Below are 18616 nucleotides of genomic sequence, written 5' to 3'. Positions count from 1 at the left end.
CCCCCGGCGGGCTGTGTCAGATAGATCTAGATGGATGCTTCGCTGTAGATGATTTGTACAGCCGCCTTGATAATATACCCTGCCCTAAAGAATACACATTGACAAAAAAAAGAGGGATATATGGTATAAGCGGCTTACAGAGATCTCCCAAGCCTACTATCATTATATTCTATCGATACGATTGACGGATTCAGCCCCTATACCTAAATGTATTAAATCGTCTTCTGATTCATCCTATTATACTAGATTAGATAAGTACCGCGGGGAAATACGTAAATGGATGGATTACCCGTATATTTATAGTTTGCACTTATGAATAAGACTAACACATTAATGATGAGGTCTAAGATAATAAGGAAAAGACCTTACAGTACCAGGATTAGTATGGACTACTTAGGGCGTCTTTTATATATCAGGAAAATTTATTGTAAAGACCCCTATCCCGGGCTGAGTATAGCTTACGCTGAACTGATCAACGGTTTATTAAGATGTAAAGAGTGTGAGATTATAGTGAATCTTATTATGTACCTGCTATTCAAGTACGCATACCCTAAAGATTCGGAGTATGGAAAATTCACTATTCATTATAGCATCGAAACCACTAGCGGTATAATCACTTACGCCCTAGGCCAAGCTATCACGTTTAGAGTGGGTGGGGTAAATCAGCCTGTCAGAGATATAGTTGATGAATATGTCAGGGAAAAGGCTGAGGCTTACGGCGATGCTGTTCTAACTGACATATTCATTCAAATCCATTATGATCAAAACCTCTCTAGTGTAGAGATGAATATCTCTAATGATCAGATAGCTCGCCTGATCGCTGAAAGCGTGGTAAGTGATGAGGTGTATGATCGTATAGATGTGCGAAAGATTGAAAATCGTAAACCTAAGTACCTTAATCATATCACAAGACTCAAACCTAACGAAGATCCTTCATTGTTGTAGATACTGAAACCATTCTGGTAGAGTCCGATACTGATCAGATAGAGAAAGTGCACATGCCATATGTCGTGGGCTTTGTAGTGGTCAAACCCGGCTCTGCCCCGTCTAAAGAGCAGGTTGGTAGTATTGAAACATATTTCAGTGAAGAGTATCCGGTTTTTCAATATGATACTTTCCGTAAAAGGAGCTATAAGATGCTGACCGAGTTTATCGATCGTTTAGCTCACGTAGTTCGCAAAGGTCCTTCTATTCATACTATCTACTTCCACAACTTATCTTGATTTGACGGCTATCTCTTTTTGAAATTCTTTGCTAGCGGTTCTAGTAAATACAACTTTAAGCCTCTTATAAAGGATCATCAGATATATGAGCTTGTTATCTATAACAGTAAGAAACTACTATTACGTCTGAGGGATTCCCTCAAGATTTTACCCGGCCGGCTCGATGACTTAGCTCTAAAAACATCAGTGTTGAGTCCTCATCCTTCGAGGACAATACCTTTGTTATCTAAAAAAATTTCACCCTTTTACTTTCAATTTTGCTAGGCATAGCTGGCGCATGTCCCAAAATTTCTAGTTAGTTAGGGGCTATTTTAAGATATCACTAGATTCAAATTAGTATTTCGAGTTGGATATTTCTTTGTATTGAATTCTCACATTTAATATGTTTAGTTTTGTACATGGGTATTCCCCAATCATATTAGATATATTTTATTATTAGTATCCACATCAGTTATAATTACTCTCATTATGCTCATGTCATGCCAGTAGAGTTAGCTTGGGGTATGATCTTAGGTACGTGTCCACGTCTACGGGATAGGCTTGGGACGTGACTATCTTCTAGACCCCTCTCTAGTTAGATTAGGGTGTACTTATTTTCCTCAAAGTTCTTCTCAACTGTCGATCGTAGGGGGTTAATGATTAGCCTTGATTTCGTTATTCTAGAGTTGAAACCCGTAGAAAACAAAAACAAACAGAAAACATAAAATCATGAAATACTTGACTAAAGTTCATTAATTTAGTTAAACTTAATTTAAAAGTTGTATTCCTTGGAAGCAACGCCAAAATTTGATAGGATAAAATTGCACCTCTCTTAAAAAAGCATAAACAATCATTATCAAGTAAAAAATCAAACTTGTAAGTTGGGTTCAATAGCACGAGGAATATGGTTTAGACACATAAATACTCACAATTACTTTTTAATCAAAGTATTTTCGACATAGGTAAACAGGGTTTTTTGTAAATAAAGTAACAGGTTGTTAATTTGAATCAATAAGTAACAAGTAAGAAAGATTCATTGTTTGAGATATCAATATAAGATGGAAACTAGGGTATGTGTGTTTCCCACAAGATTTTAATGTGGTAATAATAATAGTAGTAATCCTTTCCTAGTGTTTGACATGCAAGGTTGATAGTTTATGTATCCCTAAGTTATTGGCTATCATCATAAGGAATTTCACTCGCGACATGGTAAATCTACGAATGTGTGCATTACTAACCCTTACCTGCACCCACGATTAGTCATTGTATTAATTAACCTAGGGCATTCGCCCTTTTCTAAATTGATTAAAGTCAAACTATTAGATAGAAAAAAATCCCAAACTAAATCTCTGTTGTAAAATATTTTTCTCATTGATTACCCCCTTTGTAAGTTCAAGTAGGAATGAGGCGAGTTTTAAATATGTGCACCGATAGAAAGACTTCTAAATAAAAAGATTAAAAATACATGCATAAACACTATTACGTTACTTTGTTATTATTCATACTTTGTTAATTGTTCATGGTTCCAAAAACCCTAGATGTTGATTTAGTCAATCGAGATTGAGAGTTCATAATTCATAATTAGAATAAAAGAATTCATGAACTTACAATGAGAATACAAGAAAATCGAAATCTTGAATTTGAAATTACAAGTGAAATTTGCATAAACTAGGTTCCAGAAAATAAATTGCCAAGTGTTGGAAAAATAATTCCAAAAAGCCAAAACTAAAGTATACAATAATGTGTAACCCTCAAAAACGTATATAAAAACTAATCTTCATAGTACAAATACTCAACCAAGTAGGAAACAAAATAAGGAAATAATTGGTTAGATGCGGTTTCAATCGGAGGCAGAAGCTACAGGCTGTGGATCCACTAATGGTCCATGATCTCCTTCGTGGATTAACTCTTGGAAATTATTATAGGTACTACAGACAATAGTCGGACCTATTGTCTTTGGACTTGACTACGTTTCCTCACTTGCCTCTACGTTTGAAGTAATAAAACTTCAAATTTCTAATTGCAAGTGATGGATGTATAGGACGGTCTGTCATTCGATCTATAGGTCATCGATATCCTCCGTGTTTCCAGACTTTGTTAAAATTCTTTGAACCATCATCTATGTTGCATCACCTACAGCCCATCAATGAACCAACTATCTGCGGTTGGCTCCGTCATTGGCCAATTCTACATGTTTCAACTCTTATCTCAGTCCACCGCATCCAAACTTATTTCCTACAAGAATTTTATATAATCGTTACTTCCAATAACAAAATAGCCCTAGACACACACCAACTCTAAGTGAAACACATAAAAAATGCTTTAAACTAAAGGTATATCACTTCTCTTAATATATTTGATCTTTTTAGCTCCGTCGACTCAGTAAAGCTATTGATCAAACTGTGATGTAGTACTTATACTACATTTATGTATCTTTTTCTGACAGAATTACAAGTAGGAGCCACTCTCATGTAGCGTTGAATCCCTCGTGATCGTCACTGACTCGGATCATGGTGAGTTCCTAGTGTCCGAAGACTTGCTGCTTTTTCTATTTTTTACTGACTTTTGTTTTGCATTTTGATTAGTTAGTCCATTTTTATATAGAGTTTCTATACTTAGTTCTTCATGTTCTAGTGCCACTAGGTTTGGAGATTTAGTTCTTATGTTACTTTGTCGTTCTTTGTCATTTTCAGGCATCTTTTATACATTGTATATCATGTTTATTTTTCTATTTTATGGCCCTATTTTGTATCTTTTTTCTTGTTTCCTCTTGCTATTTACCGTTATATTCTTATGTTTTGTAAATTTAGGTTTTTTGGCTTGCCTAAAAAAGGGGTTATGGTAAGCGTCATCACGATAAATTTCGTGTCATATCATAGACTTTGATTAGTTTCGTGTATATCATATGATATGTATAATCTCAAAAAAAAAGGGTACATAAATTTTATTTGACTTTTCTTGTATCGCATAAATTATCTTTGAATACTACTTTGTCGCCTACCTCTTTCACTCTAAAATAGAAAAAATGATTTACTTTTCATTAACTAAAAAGTAAATGTGGGCATGCGTGGTAGGTAGATACGCTTTTATTTTTCTCTATTTAAGTTGTGAAGTAGCTTCACTTTCTTCATCCCATACTTTCTTTTATAAGTTCTTACTCACTAAAACGTTCTTCTTGCTAATCTACTTTCTCCATAAGTCATCCCCCTCTTTGAATCCTCTTTTCAGCTATGCTTTTATAGAAAACATCATTAGTTTATCCTATAAACTCATTTTCATTTTTTGCATTTAACTAGATATTATTATATATAGATCTAAAATGGGGGATGATAATCGGGATATAGGTGTAGTAGCAAGAAGTTGTAATATCAATAAATCTAACAATGTTGTAGCTCCTAAATTAGGTTTGAATGCGTCTCATGTTTGGAATTATTTTGACAGACCTTTATCTCCTCGCATGAATAGTTTTACTGGTTTATCTGAAATTGTTTCTTTAGATTTTCCAATCGCTCGTCAGGAAAGATCATATGATCAGGTTATCACAACGAACCAAAACAGCAACCAACAATTTTACTTACATTCAATTACACCAGTTCAATTTATCCAACAAATAACTGTTCCTCAATCACGAACAACGGTGGAATGTGTTACACCAACTACAACACAAGCAGAATGGATAGATATGCAAAAACAACTGGATATAGGGGCTAACATTCATTCTAATTTTTCTTTTTCTATGAAGACTCCTTTGACCCAATCTCAAACTAGGTAACCACTCACTTCATTACGTTTTATGTGTGTATGTACAAAATTTTGATTCTAGTGCTTCTGATTCAGGAAAAACCACTCGATAATGCTTACCTATGAATCGTCGCAAGAGGAACTCACAAATGACAAATGGGCATGGCGCAAGTATGGTCAGAAGTATATCAAAGGTTCCCCATTTCCAAGGTTTGATCTCTCACCATTTTTTTCATGTCATAGAAAGTTATGTTCCCTTCCATTCTCAATGTTCATAACAAAAAGTAGTAAAAATTATTAAGGGTGTATACACTTATAATATTTGAATAAAGCTGGTTATTATTTTGTGTATATGGCGTAATAGGAATTACTATAAGTGTAGCACATCAAAACACTGTGAAGCAAAGAAACAAATTGAGAAAAGCTCAAAGGATGAGAACATTTTCTTGGTATCTTGTTCTGGTGAACACAATCATGATCCACCCATGAGCCGCAGATATCTTGCTAGCTGCAACAATAATTCCAAATTCAAGCTTCCAAAAGGCATAAATATTTCACCCAAAGAATCAACGTTTAATGCATCATCATCCTCGTCCAAGCGCGTTAAGCATTCAACAGATGTTGCTTCTCCAATTATCAGAACTAAGCCTCCACTTGAAATCGGGAGCAAAAACAAAATGGTTGTTGCGGTCGTGCATAACATAGGTGATGGTGAAGAAAAGGTTGACATGAACGAAGATATTTTCATGGGTATTGATCAACTCTATATTGTTACTACTTCCACCTAATAGGAGGAAAATAACAAGAGAAATTAATCTTTCTCCCCTCTCCACCAAGTTTCTATGTCGACATATGTGGTCTTATAGTGATTCTTCTTTTAAAGGTTTTTAGTGTGGGAACTCAAGAATTATAGTTTTATAGTTTCCTATGATTAACTATTTAAATCATAGAAAATGGATCTCTTTTTGTTTCGTTATTTTCTATTATTTTTCAGTTCTAGAATCTAGTATTTGTAATAAGTTGTTGTTCCGTTTTCTCAAACCGTTCTCTCTTTAAGAAACCTCATTTGACTTAATTTTTACATCAAATTATATAGAGTAGTATATTTTCATTGTTCAAGAAGAGATCTTAATTTTTTCATGAATGAAGATCTCTTGTAAAACGAATATAAAATAATACCTAATATTATGTATACTATTATCAAATATTTAACTAATAAATATTTTAAATTACAGTGTGTTTATATAAATATAATTATTGAGATCGCTATTAATCTAGCCAAGAATTATTCATGAATTTACATTTTATGCATGTATTAACTGCGTTTAAATATTTTCACATCTAAACTATACCGATCTTGCGAATAGTATTTATTATTTGAAGGATAATATATGCAATACGTTATAATCTATCAAATTATATTTGGTGATATAATTTTGGCTCAAGTCACCGTTGACCCCTTAAATTTGTTTGTATATTTCACTTAGAAACTTTAGTAGACCATGATTCCTATTAGACACTCTAATCTTAGAAAATAAATACTCATTGAACATTTTTGTGATACTTAGTAGACTAAATGTGTGTAATACACTTGAATATGTTATGTCAAATAGCAAATCAAATGAAGACACATGGAATTTTTAAAAACAATTTTGAATATAAACAAGTCAAAATTTAAAAACAAAAGAATTCAGTTTATTTTTTTAAAAAAAATATAACGAAATTATGTAGCCCACCCCAAATCTCCCTCTTTCTTCTCTTTCCCTACCAATCACTCTTGGGAGTTTTAAGATATATTATATATGAATTTATTATTTCTTTTTCTCTTTATGACTTCTTTCTTATTCCTATCAAAATTGATAGTGTTTTCTTAAAAGATCGGTTCTTGATTTGTTTATTTTGGTTTTGTATTTGCTTTTCATTTCTTTTTGTTTCTACATCGATTCGTTGGGATGAAAGGGTGTAGATCTGGCCGCTGTGTGGGGAAAGGTGAATATGGAGAAAGAAAATATTTAAATAATGATTTCCATTTTTCTAGCAATGATGACAAAGATGGTGGTCTCCATTGTTTCTAGCAAAACCACGGGTACGTTGACCTGCCTGTGGTAGGGAGTTATCATCCCTTAGGCCTAGACCTAAAACTACGGGACCCTTCACGCTTCATGGTCTTGCTAACGGATCACGTGGGCATCCGTTGAGTCGACGCAGTATCTTCCCTAGCAAGCCCCTTAAACCCCCACGCCCAAGTAAAGACCATGAGGACCTTCACGGCCTGTGGTCCTTCACACGACCGTCTGATGGTCCTTGATAATTTAGGCAACAGCCCCCCCCCCCCACCTTCTTGTCAATCCCAGGACTCCCCAACTTATAATAGAGGACCACGAGGGACTTCATTTGGCCCGTGGGAAGGTCCATGAAAAAACGCGACTAGACCCCAAGACCCAAATGAGGACCACGGGTACCTTCACAATCAATGGTCCTTAATACAACAACAGGTAGGGCCCATGGACCGGACCCCTAGAACCGAGTAAACTTTGGACCAAATACAACAACCCACTTCACCATCTTTGATCCTTTTAACAGTCCGTGAAAGTGGTCGTAGAAAGCCCCATTAACAGTTTAAGTCAGGGGTATTTTTCTCTTTTCCCATTTTGTTGGACCCCTAAATTTCGTCATTTAAACCCTAAGCTACATGGTTTTGGTTAGTTTTAGTGTACAAACATAACTAAAATATAAGTCACATATTTCATGAAAACCTTAAAAATTAGAACCTAAAGATAAGAAAGAGGCAACAAAACCCAGTTCAACATCGCAACAAAATTCCATCAGTTCAAATCGAAAATTGAAAGTTTTCTCCGAGGAATTCATCACCAGGTATGTGAGAGTTTATTAATGGGTTCCTTTATCCCATTAGTTCCATATATTTAAGTCAAATTCTTGATTCCCTATTATCAACTAGACCTAGGGTTTCTAGAACTTCAATAGATTATCATGTGATTACATCGTTTCTTGCATGAAATCCAGAACTCTAGCTATGCTTTTATTTGGTTCTTCAATTGCACATGTGAAGTCAGATATTTCAAATATACATGCCTTAGTCTTGAATGTATATGTATTCCTAGTTTACATGTCAGTTTTGAGCTATGTAGCATATCGAAGAAATTCAGTCATATTACGCTACCCATTTAATAATTTAGGAGTAGCATAATACTGATTTAGACTAGGGTCAGTCATCCATATAGTCCTCGAACTACCAGCAACATAGATTGTAAGACCCCTATGTGGGTATCATTTTAGTGATCGCACTAGAATGAATCTACATCCTTGGTCGGGTATATAAGGTCCCCTGCATGCGGCAATTAAATTGAAATCCACATTTATCTCATGTGGTTTTATTATCGGTTATTTGTAGCTCCCATAGTTCACTCAGACTCCATTGTATTGACCACATTTTATTATAGTCAGTATTTAGTCTCATTATGTTATGATTTGGTCATTGCATTCAGCTTGCTCATTACTCGGTATCTATATCATGTTTAGATTATACTCTTGTTTGCTTGTTTAGTTATACATGTTTATTTCAACTTTAATCTATCCTTCATGCTCAGTACCTTTCAAGTACTGACGCATACTCTGCGCTATATTTTATTATGATGTAGGTTCAATTTTTCAGCATCTACATCACATTTAGATCGATTTCCTATCTCAAGTTCAACAACATTAGTGTTGAGTCCACATCCTTAGAGGACAATACTTTATTTATATTAAAAAATTTCACCCTTTTACTTTTAATTTTGCTAGACATAGCTGGAGCATGTCCCAAAATTTCTAGTTAGTTAGGGGCTATTTTAAGACATCATTAGATTCAAATTAGTATTCCGAGATTGATATATCTTTGTATTGAATTCTCACATTTAATATGTTTAGTTTTGTACATGGGTATTCCCTAATCATTTTAGATATACATTATTATTAGTATCCGCATCAGTTATTATTACTCTCATTATGCTCATGTCATGCCATTAGGGTTAGCTTGGGGTCTGATCTTAGGTCTGTGTCCACTTCTACGGGATAGCCTTGCGATGTGACATTCTTCTAGACCCCTCTCCGATTAGATTGTTGTGTACTTATTTTCCTCAAAGTTCTTCTCAATTGACAATCGTAGGGGGGTTTAAGATTAGCCTTGATTTCGTGTACTTGACATATTCTAGAGTTGAAACCCGTAGAAAACAAAAACAAACAAAAAAACATAAAATGATGAAATACTTGATTAAAGTTCATTAATTTAGTTAAAATTAATTTAAAAGTTGTATTCCTTGCCAGCAGCGCCAAAATTTGATATGATAAAATTACACCTCTCTTAAAGAAGCATAAACAATCATTATCAAGTAAAAATCCAACTTTTAGGTTGGGGTCAGTCACATGAGGAATATGATTTAGACTCAAAAATAACTCACAATTATCTCTTATTAATCGAACTATTTTCAAAAAAAGTAAACAGGATTTTTTGTAAATAAAGTAACAGATTGTTGATTTGAATCAATAAGTAACAAGTAAGAAATATTCAGAGTTAAAGATATCAATATAAGATATAAGCTAGGGTATGTGTGTTCTCCACAAGATTTTAATGCAGTAATCATAATCCTATCCTAGTGTTTGATATGCAAGGTCGATAAGTTATGTATCCCTAAGTGATTGGCAATCATCATAAGGACTTTCACTTGTTACATGGTAAATCTACGAATGTGTGCGTTACTAACCCTTACCTTCACTCAAGATTAGTCATTGTGTCAATTAACCTAGGGTATTCGCCCTTTTCTCAGTTAATTAAAGTCAAACTATTTGATAGAAGCAAATCCCTAACTAAATCTCTGTTGTAAAATCTTTTTCTCATTCATTACCCCCTTGGTAAGTTCAAGTAGGAATGAGGCGAGTTATAAATATCTGCACCAGTAGAAAGACTTCTAAATAAAAAGATTAACAATACATGCATAAACACTATTCAGTTACTTTATTATTATTCATACTTTGTTAATTTTTCATGGTTCCAAAAACCCTAGATGTTAATTTAGTTACTCGTGATTGAGAGTTCATAATTCATAATTAGGTTAAAAGAATTCATGAACTTCCAATGAGAATACAAGAAAACCGAAATCTTTAATTTGAAATCAAAAGTGAAATTTCCATAAACTAGGTTCCAGAAAATAAATTGCCAAGTGTTAGAAAAATAATTCCAAAAAGCCAAAACTAAAGTATACAATAATGTATAACCCTCAAAAACGTATATAAAAACTAATATTCATAGTACACAAATACTAAACCAAGTAGGAAGCAAAATAAGGAAATAATTGGTTAGATGCGGTTAAATCGGAGGCAGAAGCTATGGATTGTGGATCCACTTATGTTCCATGGTTTCCTTCGTGGATCAAGACTTGGAAATTCTTTTCGTGACTTCAGACGATGGTTTGTTCTATTGTCTGTGGACTTGACTACATTTCACCACTTGCCTCTACGTTTTAAGTAACAGAAATTCAAAATTCTGATTGCAAGTGACGGATGTACAAAATGGTCTGTAATTCGATCGATGGGTCGTCAATAGACTCTGTGGTCCCACACTTTGTTAAAATTCCTTGAACCATCATCTATGTGCATCACCTACGGCCCATCAATGAACCAACTGTCTGTGGTTGGCTCCGTCACTGCCAATTCCCAACTTTCAACTCTTATCTCACTCCACCGCATCCGAACTTATTTCCTACAATAATTTTATTGAACCATTATTTCCAACAACAAAATAGCCCTATACACACAGCAGATCTAAGTGAAACACATAAAAAATACTATAAGCTAAAGGTATATCACTTCTCTTAATATATTTGATCTTTTTGAGGTCCGTCGACTCATGATACCTATTGAGCAAACTGTGATGTAGTACTCATACTACATTTCTGTATCTTTTTCTGACAGAATTACCAGTATGATCCACTCTAACTTAGCGTTGAATCCCTCGTGATCGTCACTGACTCAGATCATGGTGAGTTCCTAGCGTCCGGAGAATTGCTGCTTTTTCTATTTTTTACTGACTTGTGTTTTAATTTTGATTAGTTAGTCCATTTTCATATAGAGTTTCTATACTTAGTTCTTCATGTTCGAGTGACAACAGGTTTGGATATTTAGTTCTTATGTTACTTTGTCGTTCTTTGTTATTTTTTGGAATCTTTTATATATTATGTATCATGTTTATTTTTCTATTTGATGGCGCTATTTTGTATTTTTATTCTTGTTTCCTCTTGCTACTTATCATTATATTCTTATGTTTTGTAAATTTAGGTTTTTTGACTTGCCTACAAAAGGGGTTATGCTAAGCGTCATCACGATCAAATTTCGAGCCATATGATAGACTTTGATTAGTTTCATGTATATCATATGATCTGTATGATCTCAAAAAAAAGGATTCAAAAGACTTTATTTGACTTTTCCTGTGTTGCATAAATTATCTTTGAATACTACTTTGTCTCCTATCTCATTCACTCTAAAATTGAAAAAAAATTATTTACTTTTCATTAACTAAAAAGTAAATGTGAGCATGCGTGGTAGGTATATACCCTTTTATTTTTTTCTATTTAAGTTGTGAAGTAGCTTCACTTTCTTCATCCCATCCTTTGATTTATAATTTCTTAGTCACTAAAACGTTCTTTTTGCTAATCTACTTCCTCTATGAGTCATTTGAATCCTCTTTCCATCTCTTCTTTAATAGAAAACATCATTAGTTTATCCTATAAACTCATTTCTATTTTTTTTTTCATTTAACTAGATATCATTATATATAGATCTAAAATGGGGGAAGATCATCGGGATATAGGTGCAATAACAAAAAGTTTTAATATCAATAAACCTAACAATGTTGTAGCTTCTACATTTTGTTTGAACGCGTCCCATGTTTAGAATTACTTTGACAGACTTTTAGCTCCTCGCATGAATAGTTTTTATGGTTTGTCTGAAATTGTTTCTTTAGATTTTCCAATCGCTCGTGAGGAAAGATCATATGATCAATTATCATAACGAACATAAATTGCAACCAGCAATTGAACTTACATTCAATTCCACCAGTTTTATTTATCCAACAAATCATTTTTCCTCAATCACGAACAACGGTGGCATGTGTGCCACCAACTACAACACAACCAGAATGGATAGATCGACAACAACAACTCGATATAGGGGTTAAAATTCATCCTAATTTGGTTTTTCTATGAAGAATCCTTTGAACCAATCTAGAACAAGGTAACCACTCACTTCATTACATTTTATGCATGTATCTTCAAAATTTTGACTTTATAGCTTCTGATTCAGGAAAAATCAGCCGATAAGGCTTACCTATGAATCGTCGCAAGAGGAACTCACAAATGAAAAATGGGCATGGCGCAAGTACGGTCAGAAGTATATCAAAGGTTCCCCGTTTCCAAGGTTTGCTCTCTCACCATTTTTTTCATGTCATAGAAAGTTATTTTCCCTTCCGTTCTCAATTTTCAAAACAAAAGTTAGTAAAAATCATTAATGGTGTATACACTTATAATATTTGAATAAAGCTGATTATTATTTTGTTTGTATAGCATAACAGGAATTACTACAAGTGTAGCACATCAAAACACTACGACCCAAATAAAAAAATTGAGAAAAGCTCAAAGGATGAGAACATTTTCTTGGGTATTTTTCCGGTGAACACAAACGTGATCCACCCATGAGCCGTCGATATCTTGCTTGCTGAAACAATAATTCCAAATTCAAGCTTCAAATTGCCCAAAGAATCAATATTTAATGCATCATCATTCTTGTCCAAGCGCGTTTAACATTCAACAGATGTTGCTTCTCCAATTATCGAAACTAAGCCTCCACTTGAAATCGGGAGCAAAAACAAAATGGTTGTGAACAAAGCATATTATCATGTGATTACTTCGTTTCTTGCATGAAATCCAGAACCCTAGCTATGTATTTCTTTGGTTCTTCAATTGCACATGATAGGTCTGATATTTCAAATATACATATCTTAGTCTTGAATTTATCATTATCAGTATATTAATATTTATTCCCAATTTTGCATGTCAGTTTTGAGATATCTAGTATATCAGATGTCACATTCGGGAATACCCCCTAGACGTATCTGGCTTCGTTGTCCTCTTTGAGGACTAAAACTAGTCTCTTAGCTTACATCATTACATTCATAGGTCAAATTCAGTGGACATTTAGAACTTTTTACTACTTTGACATTGAGGTTTTCATACACTTCTACACACACATAATGAATATATATTAAGTATACATAGACCCTTCGAATAGGAAGATTAGATTTCTACTTTTATTCCACATAATTATATATACAAAATATAGCATATTCATAGTAGTCCTCTCATTTCATATCCATCTAATAAGAGTGTAAGAACTTGTGCATAGCCCATACATCAAAGAAATAATGCCTGACACAGGCTACACAATGTTTCGTACTAAATGGAAAGAAAGAAACATAGAAGTCTTAAACTCCAAAGACAACTACATTAGCTTAATAGTGGCATCGCCCTCGGAAAGTGAGGACCTACCCTACTTTGATGATCAAGAGATCCAAGTCTTCTTCAAGTCGTCTCCAAAACCACTTCAACGACCGGAACCTACAATGTTGGGTAAAAGTAAGAAATGGGGTTAGTACACCACTTGTACTAAGTATGAGACCATGTGCACACATACTTTGAAATCATGCTAAGAAAAGGGGACATTCAATAAGTATGCACTTTTCATTGAAAATATTTATGCACATTCAACAAGACCATACCAAATCAATAAGATATGTTCATAAAGTCATAGGCATGTACATCACAAGACCAACAACATCAAAACTAGTCAAGTCAACATGTATATCATGTAATTAGACATATATTCAAAGCAACTCTATCATCAAGTCATAACCTCAACAAGCATGAATAAGAGTTCATTATAACATAACCAAAGCAAGACAATTACCCACAACCCTTATCAAGTAAACAAGTGCAATGACCAAGAAAAGACCCATAGCCTTACTCAATCAAGTAACCCAATATGAATCATGACCAACATCCTACTTCACATAGCATAACATTTAAGAGTACATATCATCATACTTTAAAAATGTAGACAACACATATTCATAAGTAACACCAACCAACATATAGTATAAACAATGTGCAAGCTCATCATATACATAGCACGTACCATTATTACCATATTCATACATGGTAACAACCTCCTAAAGTTCCCTCCAAGGCAAACTAGTGCAAGGCATAGGTAGAGTCCCATACCCCTACCTAAGCTAATTCAACCTCTCAAGTCACCTTAGTTAGTTTGTACTTTATTACTTCATTTTAGTATAGGGAACATTTGCCTTAACCGACATAGATCATAAAAGCTAAGTGTGGAATCCGGTATTGTAAAACCTTACACCGAAGAAAGGTGTCACGCCCCGAGCTACCCCCGAGACGCGAACACGAAACCTAGGACCACAAGTGATCCCAAGCTAACCCTGTTGGCATGATCATGAGCATACTAAATATAATAAACTAATGCGGAAGCTAAATCATAACTTATAATGAAAATATGGGGAATACCCATATTATGTAATTGAGATATATGAAAAACTAATGAGTTTAATACAAAGAAATATTAACTCAATACCAGGCTAAAACTAACTATTTCTTAAATAAGCTTATAAACTAGACTAGAAATACTGGGACAAGCCCCAGCTAAATCTAGCAAAAATTGAAACTAAATGACTAAAGACTGAAATGACACTAATGACTGTTGTCCTCGGAGAATGAGGACTCACCAGTGAATTTGCTGAACTGGAGATTGAAAATTTATCTATGCGTGATCTGGATGCTAAGAACCTGAACCTACATCTCGAGAAGATGTAGCGCACGTATGCGTCTGCACTTGAAAGGTACTGAGCATGTAGGATAGAGTAAAGCTGAAATAAAACATAAATGAACAAGCATAAAAGCAAGTATAATAATCTGACATGATAAACTGAATTCTGAGCTAACTGGATACAATGACAAAATAATAACATGCTGAAAATGAATACTGAATATACTGATAAATGGTCAATGCTGAGAGTCTGACTGAGTTGTGGGAGCTACTTAATAACCGATGATAAAACCACATGATCTAAATGTGGATTCTGATGCATACGTCAATCGAGAGGACCCAATATACCCTGCCAAATGTATAAAGGCATGATCGCGTCATCAGAAAACTGATTGCCCACAGAGGGGACTTACAACCTACTTGGCTAGTAGTTCTGGGACTCATTGGGTAGGCTGAACCCTAGTCCAACTCGGTATTATGGTACTCCCAATGAATTCTGTAAATTAACTGATTATGTCTGAGTTTCTGTAAATACTGGATAACTCAAAACTGAACATGCAAACTGAGAATGCAACATCAATCTGGTAATTATGCATTTATAACTGAGGCATGTATATCTAAAGTCCTGAAATATCTTACCTAGCATGTGTAATTGAAGAAGTAAAGAACTACAAAGCTAGGGTTATGAAATTCATACGATAATCTGAGTAATAACATGATAATCTTATTTGGAACATATATTTAACTAAATTATGAAGTTCTATCTAAGTTCTAGAAACCCTAGGTTTAATCATGATAATAGAATTAAGATCTGACTGAAAACTAGGGACCCAATGGGTGAAAGGAACCCACTATTGAAATTCCACAAACCTGGTGATGAAATTCATGGAGAAACACTTAGATTTCTCTGCTGGAACTGCTGGAAACTTGCTTTGTTGTTGAACTAGGTTCCTGAGCTTTTTCTCATTTCTTGCTTCTAGTTTTCTAAGTTTTGATTTAATAATTTGACTTAGATATGTTTTAGTTATGTTTCTAGGCTAAATCTAACTAATATATGATGATTTAGGGTAAAAATGACGTAACTTAGGGTTTAAACGGAGTAAGAAAGGTCAAAAGACCCCTGGGAAAGTTGTTGTCGGGCCAAATGATGGCCAGGACTGACGGTCCGTCGTCTTCCTGACGCCCCGTCTGTGGGTCCGTCATCAGGACCTGTTCGAGAGGCCTTACTAAAATGGGCATAACTTTTTACTCCGAGTTCTGATGTTAGCAAGGTTGGTGGCTATCGAAAGACAATTCAATTATCTATCTGTGGGTAGGTCATGGGACACCTAATTAATTTTGTACTAAGATTTATTATCATTTTAAGTTGACCCAATTGCATTTCACCTTAACGGTCTACAAATTTTCCACCTACGGACCGTGCTGATCATTCGTAGCTCTTGTCAGAGAGTGGGTGAATAGGGGTCTCGATCGACGGTCAAGGACTACGGACTGTCGTTTGACCTAAAAACCGTCGGTTCGTCCGTCGATCAAGACTTAGCCAATTTTTTCCGGCTGAATTTTTTTTGGGGATTTTCTGATCCCATCGACGGTTGTGTAGGACGGACCATCCTCTACCCTACGGATCGTCGATGCCACCATTGGTTGCACCTGCAGATTTTTCTGAAAAAAAAACTGACTTTTAGTCTATTTTGACTACGGGGTGTTACAGAAGGTGGTCTACCAGCCAAAGTAAAACAAAACATAAACGTAGCTTTCTAGATGGATCCACTAGCTAGTCATCCTATCGGGGCAACATAGTTCAAGAACTAAGAGATAGGTATAATCCCTCTACGTACCACTTGGCAATTGGGGCCTCCTCTTTTCCGAATCCAATGGATGAGTATCCCTTATAGGGGAGTCAACAACTCTTATTTAACTATAGGATGAATCTTCCTCTATGGGAATTCAACACCTCCTAATGTCAAGTTCACTCTATGCTAAGATAAGTCCCTTTTTGAAATGTCTTTAATGTCTTTACTAATCATCATAGATTATTGTAGGTCATAGGGTCTAACCCTTGTATAATCATCATCATAGTTCAATAAGAATTGCATGACTATAATCCTTTCATTACAATTCACATAAGTGAGATTAGCACATTTACATATCACTTCATGTTAAGGAACATTGGTAAATCTTTCACCATCCTTATAACATATACATCTTCGCCAACCACTCACAATGATAGTCAAGACATTTCAATTCAACATCATACCAACCCTATATATCCTAATACAAGGCATACAACATCATGACTTAATTACAATTAACCATAATTTGAAGTAAAGAATAGGGATCACAAGACTTACAAAGTCTCCATCATAATTCATCATCAAGGTCTTACCATCAACCCTTAATTCAACCCAATTAGGGTATAAAATCATTACAATTCAATGACTAACATGATAATCAAGGCTAGAAAAATTACTACATCATAATTCAATACTAGTTCATAGCTTCAGACAAGATACTTAGGTCAAACTCATCACATAGTTCATAACCTAGATCACTTCTCAAGAACTAGCATGAAATGACTATAAATCACCCTAATTTATTCATGATTTGTATAGAAACATCATATAGTAGTAGCTCAACCAATAACCAAGTCAATTGAACCAATATAACATAATTCATATCAAGATCATAACCTAGGGTTAAGGGGTAAGGTCATCTTCTAAAAACTAGATCAAGCCATCAAGATATATCATAATTATTTATAGAACATGCTAATCTATTCATAATATCAAAAATAAATCATAAATCAATTCATAAAATAAATTTCGAGATTGGAAAAACACCCACTTGAAAACCCAACTTTGGAAATCAATTTGATGGAACCCTTTGAGAAGATAGGTCTCAAAGGTGAAAGAGATCCCATACCTTGCTGATTTATTAAGATTGATGGTGAAACTTGAATCTTTGCAGCCCTTAAATCCTCCCCTAGCTTGGTCTTCAATGGAGTTCTTCACTAGAGAGAGAAAGAGGAGAGAAGGAACAGGTTTGGGTTTTATGAGTTATGAAAGTTTTGAATAGTTTAATTAGGTTAGGACTTTATATAGGGGGTTAATTAACTTAATTAGACCTTTCCTAACCCCTAAATTAACTTCCTAACTAATTAAATTAATTAAAAGGAATAAGTCAAAACATGCAGCGAAACACAGGCCCCCATCAACCAGACCACGATCGGCAAATCGTTGGTCAATCGACGGCCACTTCTCCCTCCGTGATGCACATCCGTCGCTAATTTAAGAGACTATGCAACATAATCCTTCAATTATTTTGTCTAAGTGTCCATCAACGAGTGTCATCGACACCCCGTAGATTCACTAACGGCCCATCTGTGGCATCCGTTGGTGACACTGTCTCTTGACAGCTTTTGTCAACTATTGCAAGGGTCCTCCTCAAGGGCCCTTGGTTGGTCCTTGGGGAGTCGTGCCCGGACGTTTCCACTATGAATAAACATAATCACATGTTAGACACTCTTCCACCAATTTTCATCAATTTCCGACTTCTAAAAGATAGTCAAATAGGCTAAGGCACGCTCTTACCTCCTTGAACTAGTTTTCGGACGTCATGGACATTCATGGACGTTTTGGTTTCTAGACTTCCAAAATGACTTATGTTCATTAAAGTAGACCTTAAAACAGTGTCTAAACCTTATGAACCTTATGTTAATCTCTAGAACACTTCTTGGATTTTCGAAGTGTTACAATATCCCTCTTCCCCCCCCCCCCCCCCCC

The 18616-nt window shown here is 34.9% G+C and overlaps 1 protein-coding gene and 1 long non-coding RNA gene across 3 annotated transcripts; both read left to right on the top strand.

Moving 5' to 3' along the window:
- The first annotated feature begins 5045 nt into the window (after positions 1–5045).
- LOC107020138 (probable WRKY transcription factor 27) lies at positions 5046–5731 on the top strand. Its single transcript, XM_027916990.1, has 2 exons — positions 5046–5153; positions 5308–5731. The coding sequence occupies exons 1-2, from the start codon at positions 5056–5058 to the stop codon at positions 5729–5731; spliced, it is 522 nt and encodes a 173-aa protein (XP_027772791.1). The 5' UTR covers positions 5046–5055.
- Positions 5732–6806: 1075 nt separating this feature from the next.
- On the top strand, positions 6807–12984 carry LOC107019690. 2 transcript variants are annotated; one of them, XR_003578454.1, is made up of 5 exons: positions 6807–7817; positions 10911–10977; positions 11959–12227; positions 12297–12410; positions 12557–12984. It is a non-coding gene; the product is annotated as an uncharacterized LOC107019690 (long non-coding RNA). The 2 variants fall into 2 exon arrangements; XR_003578453.1 differs by having other exon boundaries at positions 11274–12227.
- The last annotated feature ends 5632 nt before the right edge of the window (positions 12985–18616 follow it).

This window comes from Solanum pennellii, chromosome 5 (assembly GCF_001406875.1).
Source record: "Solanum pennellii chromosome 5, SPENNV200".
NCBI classification, from domain to species: domain Eukaryota; kingdom Viridiplantae; phylum Streptophyta; class Magnoliopsida; order Solanales; family Solanaceae; genus Solanum; species Solanum pennellii.
Note: the sequence above shows the minus strand (reverse complement) of the source record. Positions and strands in the feature narration are given on the sequence as shown.